Genomic DNA, 14,441 nt, shown 5'->3' with positions numbered 1-14,441 from the left:
TTTTTTCAAAAGACTGCCTGAAAAACAGTTGTCTTTGGATCTATAAGCTATTGACAGCTGCAGTCAAACTACTAGACAATAACAAAGGACCTAGTTAAAGAGAGATCTTGCATATGGGCCTCAGTATTCCTATTATGTACTCTTCCACAGCTCTTTACACATATTTCAGTCTTGCACATTTCAAGTAATGGCAGATCAATAGCTGCCTCTTAATATCTTATAAAAAAAAGGCAGTTTGGGCTTCAAACTGGAGGACTGCTTCTCAAAGGCATCAGTAGACAAAAAATATGCTTATTGAAGGGCACTGTGGGTGTTGAAAAATGAACTAGTACATCAAAGCAAAACTGCTTGAAGTGGTAAAATATGATTTCCTTCTTTCTTATTGAACCCCAGACAAGTATTTAAATCTCCATAACTGTGGTATTTGAATGCAACCTTGGTGAAAGAGAAAAAACAGAATGAAGAGTCTGAAAAACAGAATACGTTCAGTCAAGAAACAAAACCAAAAAAACAACCCCCCCAACCTAAGTAATTTAGTACAGAAAATAATTTTGAAGTTCCCTGTCCCAAAGGAAAGATGATATTGTCTGAAATAGTAGCAACTGGATGACTTTCTAAAGAGCCACTAATTTATAACAAAATCTCAGGATGTCAAACCTAATCTCCTGAAACAGTAAGGAAACATTTCTGAGTTTCAAAATGCACTGAAGTATTGGTGGATTTTGAAATTTAACATATCATTTACATCCCTCCAGAGATTTCTCTTTCCTTTTGCTCTATTTCAATAACAAAATTAATATGAACTACACTTTAACCCTAAAAACAAAAACAACATGCCAGTCTATATGCACAATTTAACTAAATAACTTACCGAAGTCTGGCTAGTACAACCTGAAGAAAATTCAGGACCATACTCAGCTCAGCTCCTCGACAAGCAGGCAGCAGCATTGTAAAGCCATCATTTAGCAACTTTTCCTCAGATAGGCTCAAGTAGCAGCTAGTCTCAAACACTTCCTGGACACCATCAACGTAGGTCGAAAGTAGAGTCCAGAGATTGTGTCTCTGCGTGTAGTCATTTTTGTTTACTAAAAACTCCTTTGCCTTCTCACGGAAAGCACTTGAGATTTTCTCAGCTAGGACGCTAACGTCCATGTTCTTCTCAACATAAATCAAAAGGAAAGCAAAATGACCTCTCCAGATGAGAGCTCTCTGAGACATGGTGACGGAGGATGGAGCCAGGAAATCCAAAAGATCCAACACTCGACTCACTATATCTTCTGTCTCCACAACAATTGCTAGCATGAGGAATAAGCTAAAAAAGTTCTGCAGCCCCACTTCTGTCAGCTCCTGCATTCTTTTTCGATGGAACTTGGAATAAATTCTACATTAAAAAAAGCAAACAAACAAACAGGAAAGAGTAAGTTTCTTAACTTTTCTATCTGCTTGAGAGATTAAAATTGTATTTTCCTGCTTTTAGTTTACAGTTATCCTCTTCCAATAACATTTAAATCTTAAATACCCTTTTTTTTCTCTCTCCTCTTCTATTCTTTTGGCTACTGGAACAAATGTGTTCCTTCATGTTCTGCTCCTATTTTAAGCTACATGTTAAGTGTTTCCAATACGAGGTGCAGCCTAACCCTTCTTCCCTATCCAACCTCTAGAACACAATTAAGCACAATGTAAACATCTAAACCTTCTCTACTTGTGATGGGTGTCCTCCATACCATGCCTTCATATCAATCAAGTCTAGCCCATGAGGGCTGCTAGGGAAAGGAAGCTGCCAAATGACAGCTCTTTGCAACAGCAAATCATTCCTGTATGCCAACCTCTTCCCTAGAAACTCCCTTATTTCCATGTGGAAATCAGCTACTGATTTCTGTTATGGCATACTGCTACAGCTGCTGTGATCAAAGTCTCACCTACCAAACCATCACTGCAGTAAAAGGGAGAGGAAGATTTCTAAAAGAAAATCCTTTTCTCCACAGTGTTTCTCCAAAGTCTGTATCAACCTGTATTGCATAACTATGAAAGGAACTGTAGACTCCAAGTTTGGAAGAAAACAGGGAAACTGAGGCGTTTGGAAGAGAAACTTCTCTCCAGCAGGAAGATGGTAAACTTTACCTGTACTGCTTATGGGACAGTACTCAAGTCATAAGTAGCTGATGGTGACAAGCACTGCTACTTTGCAAATTTAAAGTGGTTGACAAAACCAGAAAGTTTTTACAAAGACATCTTTTCTGTGACCTTTGCTTGGATCTGGACTTTTAAATAAATGTCACCATTCCTACAACAGAGGAGTAAGATGAAAATGGTTTAAAACCTTGGGTATATCCTTCGCCTTTAATTTAAAGTAAGTTCCACATACAGTAGTTAAACATCCATAAATGCTGGTTTCCTACTCTGTCACCTGGAAAAATAGTTGGAAATGGTGCTGAAGTTATCAAATCTAGCCACCAAAATTACAGCAAATCCAATTAATGTTGTTTAGTAGTAAATTACTACTGACAGGCATTTACATTTTTCATGCATCAATTAATGCTTGGTTAGCCGCTGAAAACAGAGTTCATCCCAAAATCATAGCTGTAGGCTGTTAAATTTTGCTACTTGTGTAATTGATTTTTGCAAGGTAGAAATTACGAATACTGGTTGAGCAGACCAATGCACTGAGTGTTGTGTATTATTATTCCCACTCTTAAATTAGGGAAAGCAACAAGCTATAATAGCACAAAAATGTAAGTATAATTTGCTTTCAGTAAGAACAGTAATTAAAATCACAAAATAAAGCAAAACACTGATACTAAATCCAACAACATATTTGTTTCTGTGAAGTTGTAGTGATTTTAAAACTCAAACTTTACTGACTATAACAACTTGTGAAGTGTACATAGACATTATATTTTTGACAGGTATACTTTTCTGATAGCCAAGACAACCCTGCTTTCTTGGAAAAAACACCACATAACTTGGTGAGGTGTGCTGTACACATGGGCAGTTTCTTATGTATTTATTACTTGTGTACACGAATATCTTACTAATATTTACTAAAATTTTAATTAATTTTATTCATACTTAATAAGATCTTTTTTTTTAAAAATCAAAACTGTAAACCAACTAATTCTAAGTCTTCTATATCTAATGAAAAAAATTTAAAAGTTAGCCCTTGTAATAATTACTACAATCTCATTACTATAATAAAAGTCTCACAGATTCATTCAGTAAGCATATAAAATATCAAGAGTCTGATTTAAAGCATATATATTTTATGGTTTTTTTAATATAATGACTGACTGTACTTCTTAATTAGTATGTTTCAAAACTAAGTGAAAAATTAAAACCCTCACAAAAAATATTGTGAGAAATTTTGGAAGTCATTAAAAAGAAACTAAATATAAATGAAATTGCAGTCCTACCAAGTGTTAGTCTGCATGTTCTTGGACAACACATGGCTTATATGCAATTCAAACACAATTTCTGTGCTTTTATTACATTACCTGTCTGGCAACTGGGTTGTACCACTGCACAGGTTGCCAGTGTACCCAATGCCTGGCCAGCAAGATGAAGTAAATCATCACAAGCCAAGGTGATTCTTGGACCCAGCTCCTGGACCCTGTTACAGCCTCAGCTGGCAACAGAAACTTCAGGGAACTGCTTTTTTAAATTATTAATCACCTTGGATCCCTCATCCACCTTACTTTCTCATGGGCACAGTATCCACCCGTCTTGCATGTGGCTGGAAGGGCCACTAACTCACTACACTTCTTACAACAGGAGAGAAACTAAATAGTGGCCATACCGTCCTTTAATTTGTTTCCAAGGATGCATGCCACTGTTTTCTTCTTTAATCATCCGTGCCAAAATGCAGAGAAAAATGAAGTAACTGTTGCGGGACTTGTACAGAGAAGGGATCTGCTGTTCGCAGCAGCAACATTTCACCAACTCAAGCATTGACAAAGAAGTCTTACTAACATTTGCCAGATCCTTCAGACCAAGCCAAGGAACAGTAAAGCCACTGTTCTAAAAGAATAAATGAAAACAGAAAGATTATAAATAACAGTAAATGCTAATATTCCAAATGCAATAAGATGCAATCCTTCACACAAACAAAAGGATATATTCCTACCACAACTAGAAAATAAAAATTTATTGTAACTATGTACAAAGTGTTTTTACAAGATCTTAAAATCAGTAGTCCTGATGAAAAGTAAGACTAAAATTATAACTTATTCTATTGACACATAATGTAATGGATCAAAGCATAAATTTAAACATGATTTCATTAAATAAATAGGAAGTTTAGGGATACTGCCATTGACTAGGTAGTTTTACAGAAGTATTTGCAGTCAAGCTTGGCTACAGGAAAATCAGAATTAATGAGTAAAATTCAAGGACTTCCCAAATGCAATTCCATATTTTCATATATTCATCTACTTACCAGATTCTTGCTGTAATAATCCCAGAGTATGGTGACAATAGATAGGTTCAAATCCCAGAAACTACACAAAGTCAAACAGCACTGAAGATGCATTCTTAAGTGTTCCTCTAACACACCAGTCTTGAAAAGGAAGTAAGAAATTAATTTTAGGAGGGGAGCATTACCTTATCTACACATAAACCCAATACTAACAGACTATTCAAAGTAATTTCCTAATACAAAAATTATTTTTAATTATATACTGTTGAGTAAATGCATCTGCTAATACAAGCAACAAACTAGAAGATAAAAGCTGACAATTGTATCCTGTAATCCAGCCAATGTAATACTGTGTCACAGAATCACAGACTCATTTAGGTTGAAGAAGATCTCTCAGATCATACAGTCCAGCCTTTGACTGACCACCACCAAGTCAACTAAACCACAGCACTAAGTGCCACATCCAGTTGTTTCTTTAACACCTCCAGGGATGGCGATTCCACCACCTCCCTGGGCAGTCCATTCCAATGTTGAACAACCCTTTCTATGAAGAAATTCCTTCTGATGTCCACCCTGAACCTCCTCTAGTGCAGCTTAAGACTGTCTTAAGTCACTTGTCCTGTCACTAGTTGCCTGGGAGAAGAGGCTTACCCCCACCTGGCTGCAACCCCCTTTCAGATAGTTGTAAAGAGTGATGAGTTCTCCCCTGAGCCTCCTTTTCTCCAGATCTGTAGACACATTAGGGTAACAGTCAGCTCAACATTGTGAGCTTAACTTGAAACATGACTGCATGGTACAGAACCTCACAAAACAGTAAATGGGGCAGTAGCCATACTGAATGCATGAGTCAACTGAACACTTAAGCCCTTCTGTCATGTATGTCCCAAGGAAAGCTCATTCACCACTGAAACAGAGGGAAGGTGCAACCGTCTAAGAACTCATATTTCTCTTTATAATATTCCAAAGAGGGAAATCTTTTGTTTCTGAATCATGTTCCTTCTCAAACCTCTGCAACATGGCTATGTTGCTAATATTCCAGACAATTCTAAGTCAAGGGCAAAATAAGCCTCTGAACACTGGGGAAACAAAAAGTACAAAAGACTTCCCACACAACATTTTTTGTGTTCCAAATTTTGCATTCGAAAGGAAGAAGGTTTCTAGGAAAGAAAACAGGAAGTACCAAACAATTTAAACACAGTGAAGCACTCAGCTTGTAATTCTGGGATATTGAGAGTGGTATTCTTCTCATTCAGCTTCTGATGACAACAAAACTGGACTTGCATCAGAGGTAGGATACTAGGAGCTTCATACTCCAACTGAAATCATGTGTTTAATCCAGTTTATTTTAGACATCTACTTTAGTAGTCCTGTAAGGGCTTTACTGTCTCCTTTGACTATAAAAGCGGTTTAGGGGACAACTTATGTGTAGCTGTCTCAAGGGTAGACTTTTACACATGCAAGTCTAACACATCTCTGGCACAGTAGCAATTTGTTCTGTGACAAGAGAAACTCTGACCTACTTCTAGCTTTCAAATAAATCTAGATACTATACAGGCCTGGAATTTGTAACAGCATAAAATAAGCTAAGGAAGAATAAAAGGAGTAAGAAATATTAAAAAAATATACAGGATTAGTTTTATGACTCAAAATCATAGCCCTAGGAAGGGGAATGAAAACAACTATGCCTCAGATAAATATTGGGGAGTTATCTCCTTCAGTTTCAATTACAGTGCTAGGTCCTCAGTTATATCCCAAGCTCACCCAACTCAGAAAATTCTTAAATAAATCACTAATGCCAGGTGATGGAAAAAGATGACATTAGGTTGTATTGGGTTTTGTTGTGTTGGTTCTTTTTAGGGGCTTGCTTGGTTATTTTTGTTCTTGTTTGAAAAAGTCATTCAATAAATACCTGTTAGTGGAAGAGTGGGACTTTTTACAAGGGCTTGTAGCGATAGGACAAGGGGGAATGGCTTTAAACTGGAAGACGGTAGAGTTAGATTAGATAGTAAGAAAAAATTCTTTACTGTGAGGGTGGTGAGACACTGGAAACAGTTGCTCAGAAAAGCTGTGGGTGCCCTATCCATAGAAATGTTCAAGACCAGGTTGGATGGATGGGTCTTTGAGCAAACTGGTCTAATGGAAGGTGCCTCTGCCCATGGCAGAGGGGTTGGAACTAGATGATCTTTAAGGTCCCTTCCAAACCAAACCATCCTATGATTCTGTGACTTCTGGTCTTACCCAAATACTACTTCTTATGGCTTACTATGTTTTAGAGCTGCTTTTATTCCTGTTTTCATAGGAATAAATGCCACACATACGAATCTCACTCACTGTCTCTACCTGGTTACACATTCATGTGGAAAACCTCATTTGCTACACTTTATCAAAATTCTGTAAACAATTATACAATCACCTACAATAACTTCTAACCATGCCTGCCTTCTCAGGCACATATGGCTTCTAAAGTGGTACATTTCTAAAACAACCTGCAAATTCAAAAGGCATTCTCAGTTGTCATAGAAAATTATATATTCAAGACACTATTTATAACATAAAATCCACTGAAATAGAAAAGTGACTCTCCAGTAGAGACCCATTAAAAATATACAGAATAATAATTCAAATACAATAAAAATGCCTACAAATGAAAAGATACTCAAGTATTTTTTCAGATATGACATAACTAACTATTAAATCAGTAGACTTCCCAAAAATCACAATCTTGCACCAAAAAACAAGGGACAGAACAGCTCGTATTTTTTAATTAATAAAAGTGGGAGCCTTGATATAAAACAAAAAACTGCAGCTGAGCATATCTATTTCTCTAGAAGGATCTACCCAGTTACAAAAGATGTAACCCCCCCACACACACACACCAAAACACACTCCCTTTAGTCTTAAAGCTATTATGTTGTGTCTAGGATTATGTTTAGAATCTAATTCAACAAACAACGACTGTTTCAGTTGAATTAATTCAACAATAAACATGACATTGTGAGCAGCTTCAATTTGAACCATTATTTATCTGTCCAACAATAGTTTTAGAACAGTTTCTAAAACCAAGATTGTAATGAAGGTTTTATCTCAAATTTAATATGAAAAAGTTCTCCAGACTTCAAATATCCCTGGGATTAATGGATTCTCTCATTGCTCTTTTGCTTAAAATGGTCTCTTGCACTGCTGGAAATACTATCAGAGCTCTTGAGGTACTCAGCTTTTAATTTATCGCAGAAGGGAGAAACACCAGATTCTATCAAAATGATAGTACTATTGAAACACAACATTTTTCTCTTATGACCTCCTACTGTAGTAACAAAATTGGTTTTCTAGAAATCCAACAAATACTTCTATATCTTTTTTAAAGTAGAATTAAACAAAAATACAGTAGAGATATAACAAAATTGAGGCAGCAATGAAACAACAAGAAGTACTTATGTTCTAAAATGAGAAGTCTAATAAGAGACTGCTATTAGTGCTTAAGAACTAAAAAGCTTTTGATTCTCACAATAAACTTCATAAACACAAATTCATCTTATACTGACATTCCACAAATTTAGTCAGTTTGATGTTGCCTCATAGATAAAACAGCTATGCTAACATTCAACAATTTTCATTTTGTAGTACGAATATAATTGTAAACCAGCTTTACTATTTTTATAGTCAAGTAAGAGAATTCCAAATTACAACAGGAGGAAACACTTCATATAACTAGTCTCCCCAAAAATGCCCATTTTTTGTGATACAGATGGGAGATTTTTCACAAGAGCAATTGTCTTCAACTCTTATCCATTAAGAATTAAAAAAGAGAGTAATTTCTGGCTGAAGAATTCACCTTTTGGTCAACCATTTGAAGATGACAGGATATATCCAAGGAAGCAGCACACTACACTTGCCCACATACCCATGATTCCTCATATCTTCTCACAAATAAAGTATTTTTATTTCCCATCCCTATTGATCCTCTAACCTGAACAGCACCTTCACATCTTCTCCTTGCTCAACAGCAGGCTGAGTGTAACCTTATAAAGGAGTTTCTATCTGGTGACAGGGCATTGCAGCTCCCCTCTACCACCTTCACCTGTACATGCACACCTTCTTCAGGAGGTCTTTATCACACCCAAAATCCAGCATATTCTGGATGAAGGTGGCTCAGGCTCTCTCCTGTCTGCATGTGACCACTAAACACAACAGGATTACTGAAACTACCAAAACGCTGCAGGTTTAACACTGGTTAGTCATTTTTGCGTCCCAACACTTAGTCGCCTTAAGGATGTTAAAGGCAACTCCAGCTTCTGCTGATTCATCATCAGAGGTGACCATTCTTTTCTCTACTTTCATGACGCTCCCTTACCCTCAATGGCTGCAACAGTGCCTATTAAATTATCTTTTCACAACACAGAATTTGAAGCTCATGTGAAGAGAATAGTTACTGGTAGGAGATTATCAACTTACATTAAAAATATATGTTCAGTACCTTTTTCAGATACTTTGGAACACACAAAACTATGCATAGTTGATGTCATCTTTGTTTCCCCTCCTTTGTAAATTCCCATTCTTTTTCTGAATATGTATAGTCTACAAGCTTTTGAAGATAGGGAGCAACAAGCACAAGTGGATTATGAAGTTGATGGACATAGTACTAAACATGATTAATTTTTAAGCTCCCATATGAAGTTGCTAACCACCAATTCCTGCTCTCTCTAGCAAATGAGTGATTCAGCACTATTATTTCTTCTAATTTATATTGCACAGCTATTGCTGTGTATCTGTAGTATAGATAACAGAGGGTATTTGCTGAAAAGGATGGCTCAGACAGGATTAAAGAACAAACTCAAGCCATCTGTTAATAAGCAGTATCATCGATTTTGTCCTGCTGTTCATTCAAAGAGCACTATTCTCCCTTTTGCTTTTTCCTGCTTCTCCATATTCCATTTCATTACTGACTTCTTGATATTTCATTGTGCTTCTCATTCCTATGTTTTCTGGACTCAAAAATACTCAAGAGGTGCAAAAGGATAAGATAAACTCTAGGAGTGGCTACTTGAAGCTGACAGGTCAACAGAGGAGACGGACATGTATGCTGGCAAAAGAAAATCTCCTTCCTATACACTGTCAAGAAGGCTGCTGTGGGAGCAGGATGCATTTCTTCATAAAGTGCTACATTCACTTGTGCATGCACATACAGGAACTAATGTGCCCCAAGGAGCACTTCCCACAGGCAGTTAATTCCATAATGCAAGAAAAAGATAATGAACAAATAAAAAAAGGAAATACACTAAATGGCTCCTTCAATGGCTGGTAATAGTTACAATCATGTCCTTGGCAAATGAAGGTTTAATTCCCACAGTAGTTGCCTTTGGAGATTAAAACAGATCTTTGCTTTTGAACTTGGCCACCTAGCTGCCTTTCTAAACTGTCTACAGTTCAATAATTGTTTAACAGAAGCATCAAAAACTGTGTATTCCAGGTATATTCAACTTCAAAGTAATCTTTATTCAAAATAATAAACATTCACAAGCAAAGAGGAATATTTTGAAGAAAAAACGTTAACGACAAGTGTCCTCTTACTGTTTCTCAGGTTGCTGATGTGCAGAGGATGCAACAGAGGAAGGTGGCTAATAAGCTACTCAGTTTTTATGCATCTTATCTAATTTAAATCTCTCCAGTTTCTCTCACAGAATGGTAAGCATCCAATAAGTAATGTCATTACTGTGGTTTTAATGTATGTGCACAGTTTGTATTTTCAGTTATGTACTGTATAATCATTCAGAAAGAGTTAATCTTTTAAGCTGAAAGAAGACATAACCAGGTGTAAAAGTATAGAGTATTAAAAAGCTGAAAAATCATGCAATCATTTCAACTATCCCAACAACCACCAATATTTTCATGTAAAAAATGTAGTTGAAACAAGTATTGTTCTGTATTCCAGCTTCAACTACAGTTATTGCTACTGCACAAGAAAGGCAGTAAAAATAATTTAAAAAAACAAAAGAACTGATTCCTCTTTTGCTTTCAATATCAGAACTTTGTGGGTTCTTAATTTCATGAGACCAAATTAAAAAAATAAACATGTTTATTCTTGTCTTAAACATACACAAATAAAGAAATTATTTTATAGGTGTTGCTGATAGAACATTTGCGATTTGTACCATGCAAGTTTACAACAAATTTACAGAACTATAATGTAACATATTTTAAAACATGATGAACAGCATATTTAAAAGAATTTTAAAAGGAGGTCAATTTTGACCTCTGGGCCATGAAGCATTGCATTAACAGTTGTGCAGAAAGAAAAATGATAAGGTATGAAATGAGTGCTCAGAAACTAGAACCTTATCAGTAAGAGTTTGATTCAAGCCTGTAAGACAAATTGCTCAGCAAGGCAAGTCACCTTCCTGCTGTGATGAGGATATAGCTGAATTTTCAATGCAACTATCTCCTTCATCATGTCTCCTCAACTTGATATCCTTACATTCAGTATCAGGTTTACCTTTTCTAAGATTCCAGTTCTTATTCTGAATACATCTTGTCTGAGTAGCCATATACCTATCCTTCCAGGCTAATTATCTTTTTTTGTTATCTGACAATTTAGCATCAAGCACAACCACTTTAAAGCAAGCGTAACTGCTAACAAGGAGGGGACTGTATACTGTCATAGTTCAGCTATGTCAAGGATGCTCATTTACCAGTGATAAAAACACTAAATTCCAAAAATGCACTTGTTAGTTGGACTTTGTTTCATGCACTGTCTTTTCCTGAAACCATCCTTGACACTTTCCTTGTCCATTATTCCTTCCTTTACACACTTACTTGAGCATCAGTGGATTTTTTAAGGAGTTCTTCCACAAATTTCCAATTGGATTCCTTCTGTTTCTGAAAAACAATTGAAAGAGAATTTGCATCCCTGAAAGGAAACATTATGTAATAATGTGAAAATAAGCAGGCAAAATATTTCCAGAAATATTTAGTTTCATGGCAGCATATTGTAGTCATCACTGAAAACAGCTTTTTTTATATGAATGTAATTGATATCTGTCCTAAAAATTAGCCCTCAAAAACTAAATAAAGAGCCAAAAATAAAGAGTATGCAATTTGAACCACTTTAAGTGACTCATCTGCAATCCCAACCTTCACCTTTAATAGAGAAGCAAAGCATCCAGGCATTTTTTATTAGTCCAAGCAGTACGTCTTACAATTTCTTCCTTTAATGTTCTGTAAAAAGGAAGATACAAGGGAAAAGAAGGAAGAAAAAGTACAATCTCACATTTGCTTGGGGTTTTTTTCCAATATAAAAAACACTTCTAACTCATTTTTTCCAGGACAAACATGAATGATTGATTTGGCAGTAACGGTAGTTCAAATATGGTCTATAATTCATATTCTTCAGCTTGCAAAGACAGATGATTATCAATTTGAATCAAACAGGTCATGCCAGTGAAGTAAAAAAGATTTGCATGGTAAGTATATCAAAAAGAGAAAAAAACCCCCCCACATCTATTTATGCGAAGTGGGAAAGAAAAGGGTAGAAGGCTTTGCAACTAAGGCCATTTCCTCAGAGGGAAGGAGGGGGAGGAAAGGAAAAAAAAATAAAGCAACCAGGCCAACATACTTATAACTTTAGGAGGTCCAACACAGATTCAGCTATGTATATAGCCTGTGTAGATAAGTAGATGTGTGAACATAGAACTTTCATCGTTATCCTGCCTTACTTATTCCCTGCACTATCATAACTGTTAAGCCTTGTACATTGTTCTTCAGATAGCTGTCCCTTAAATGCCAGTATAGAACTTACAAGAAAGAGTATTTTATGCTTTGGTAATTGAAATATAATTGAAATATACTTTCCAGCAGCAACACCATTGTGCTCCATCCTCGTCTGACTATACTAATTAATGCTGTGACTTGGTGACAGTTCCAGGCAGAACTTCAGAGAGTACCAAGATAATTTTAAAGATGAACTTTTTAAAAAGATGCACTAATACTTGTGTAACACAGTTTGACTCCTTGGTGGCTTTGCATTTTTGCTTGAAAAGAAAAAAAAGATTCTGAAAAACAGCTAATGGTAGAAAGCCTTAGTCTGTAGACTGTTCATGAAACAAATATAAATGAAAAGACAGATCTACAGAAAGTTACACTAAAGCTGTGATTTCATGATTCAGCAACTTGAGCCATATCAATTAAGAAGTTCCCACTGCTTCTTCCTCATCCTGCCAGCTGCTCTGTCTGCCCTCACAACTGTAGAATGTACTTGCTCAGTTTTTCTGGTACTTCTCTTTGTGGGATGCAGTGTCAATCAGAGCAGTGAACCGACCCAGAGCTTTAGAAAAGAAAGAAAGACTGAAAGGGAGGAGGGTCTGACCTAGGTAATAGGTCATAAATAATTGTGCCAGAACAGCAGAGGGCACATCATGCCTAGGGCAGTGTGGTGGGTTGACCTTGGCTGGATGCCAGGTGCCCATCCAGCCACTCTATCACTCCCCAGCCGGACAGAGGAGAGAGTAAGGTGGAAAACAACCCACAGGTTGGGATAAGGTAGTTTAGTAAAGCAGAAGCAAAGCACAAGCTTGCATGTGCAAAAGTGAACCGAAAGATAACCAGGTTTATTCTCTGCTTCTCATGAGCAGCGATGGTCGGCCACTCCCAAGAAGCAGGGCTTCAGCGTGTGTGACAGTTCCTCAGCAGGCAGCCACTGGAGACAATGAATGCCTGCCTTCCTGCTCCTTGACTTAGCTTTTATGTCTGAGCTGACATCACATGGTCTGGAATATCCCCTTGGTCAGTTTGGGTCAGCTGACCTACTTGGGTCCCCTCCCAGGATCTTGCCCTCAGCTGAGGAAGGAATGTTTCAGTGCTGATGCTGTGCTCAGCAGTAGCCAAAACACTGGTGTGTTATCAACACCCTTCTAGCTATCAATGCAAAGCACAGCCCTGTGAGGGCTATTGTGGGGAAATGAACTCCAGCTCAGTGAGACCCAATACAGGCGGTGAGCAGGACTTAAGCCGTTACTGATTCCAAGGCTTTGCATCAGAGCTAGCATCCTGTCAGGAGAGGCCATTACATTAACAAACAGCCAAGGAGTAAAGGCAGCACTTCAATAGTGAATATAACCCAGGATTCCCAGACAGTTCTGGCTAGTATTTACATCAGACTTTTGACTGCTGCATTTTAGAGCCCAATGTTATGTGACTACCTACACACTGGCATGGTCCTACTGCAGACTCCAAGTAAATCTGGCCTTTTAGCAGTTGACGAGTTTTATCAGTAATGAGTAGATATTAGTTATGCTAAATGTCTATGAGACCACTGAATGTCTAGATTGACCTGCTCAGAATGTTTTTAGCAGTATCATAGTCCAAGGACATGTGTTATACAACAGGTGTTTATTGCCAAAGTTCCAGCTCATCTGCAGTACGCAGATCACTTTACAAGATCCTGGAGTAATCTGGGCAAACTCCTGACACCAACTGGAATTGATTACAAGAGTGCACCCAGGTTCAGCCCAAACTCAGGAAAGAACACCAGCAACCACCTGCTGCAACCTTTTTTACCCACAATTGTCTTTATATTTTAAACAGACTTGTTTCATTCAAATCCCAAAAGATTTACATCCTAACAGTATTCCCTACTGCACTGGCAATATGGCACGACAACTGTTTACAATCCATTCTTGTCAAAAAATAAGTAGAATCTACATCTCCTACTCCAAACCTGGCGGTTTAAAACATTCTCCCTCCAACCCCAGAGAGTCCTAAAAGTCAACAGAACCTGGAGACCTTAGGGTCCATGAAAGTGTTGCTAAAACCAAAAACTTGAGCTGAGACCCCCAGGGTATGCAGGAAGAAACTTTTGAAAGCATTAACTAAGCTGACTACCTGGAAAAGCCATATTAGGCTTCTCAGCTGGAAGTTCCATGTTTGCTTATCTTGCCATTTAGTCATTTCAGATTATTCTATTCAAAGGCAAGAATTCTTAGCCCCAAGTAACTCTGCCTATATTACCCTAGCCCACAGGATATTGAAATTGACCCCT

The 14,441-nt window shown here is 37.2% G+C and overlaps 1 protein-coding gene across 1 annotated transcript in view; it reads right to left on the bottom strand.

Moving 5' to 3' along the window:
- MMS22L (MMS22 like, DNA repair protein) overlaps nucleotides 1-14,441 on the bottom strand; it is a 98,478-nt gene that overhangs the window by 61,084 nt on the left and 22,953 nt on the right. Inside the window, exons 11-14 of the mRNA XM_008932011.3 lie at nucleotides 11,222-11,284; nucleotides 4,433-4,552; nucleotides 3,794-4,014; nucleotides 872-1,381 (exon numbers count right to left, since the gene is read on the bottom strand). Coding sequence (XP_008930259.3) covers nucleotides 872-1,381; nucleotides 3,794-4,014; nucleotides 4,433-4,552; nucleotides 11,222-11,284 — 914 coding nt within the window. The remainder of the gene's footprint in view (nucleotides 1-871; nucleotides 1,382-3,793; nucleotides 4,015-4,432; nucleotides 4,553-11,221; nucleotides 11,285-14,441) is intronic.

This window comes from Manacus vitellinus, unplaced genomic scaffold (genome assembly GCF_001715985.3).
Source record: "Manacus vitellinus isolate BGI_N305 unplaced genomic scaffold, ASM171598v3 scaffold_4_pilon, whole genome shotgun sequence".
Lineage (NCBI taxonomy): Eukaryota > Metazoa > Chordata > Aves > Passeriformes > Pipridae > Manacus > Manacus vitellinus.
This window is presented reverse-complemented; position numbering and strand designations above follow the sequence as displayed.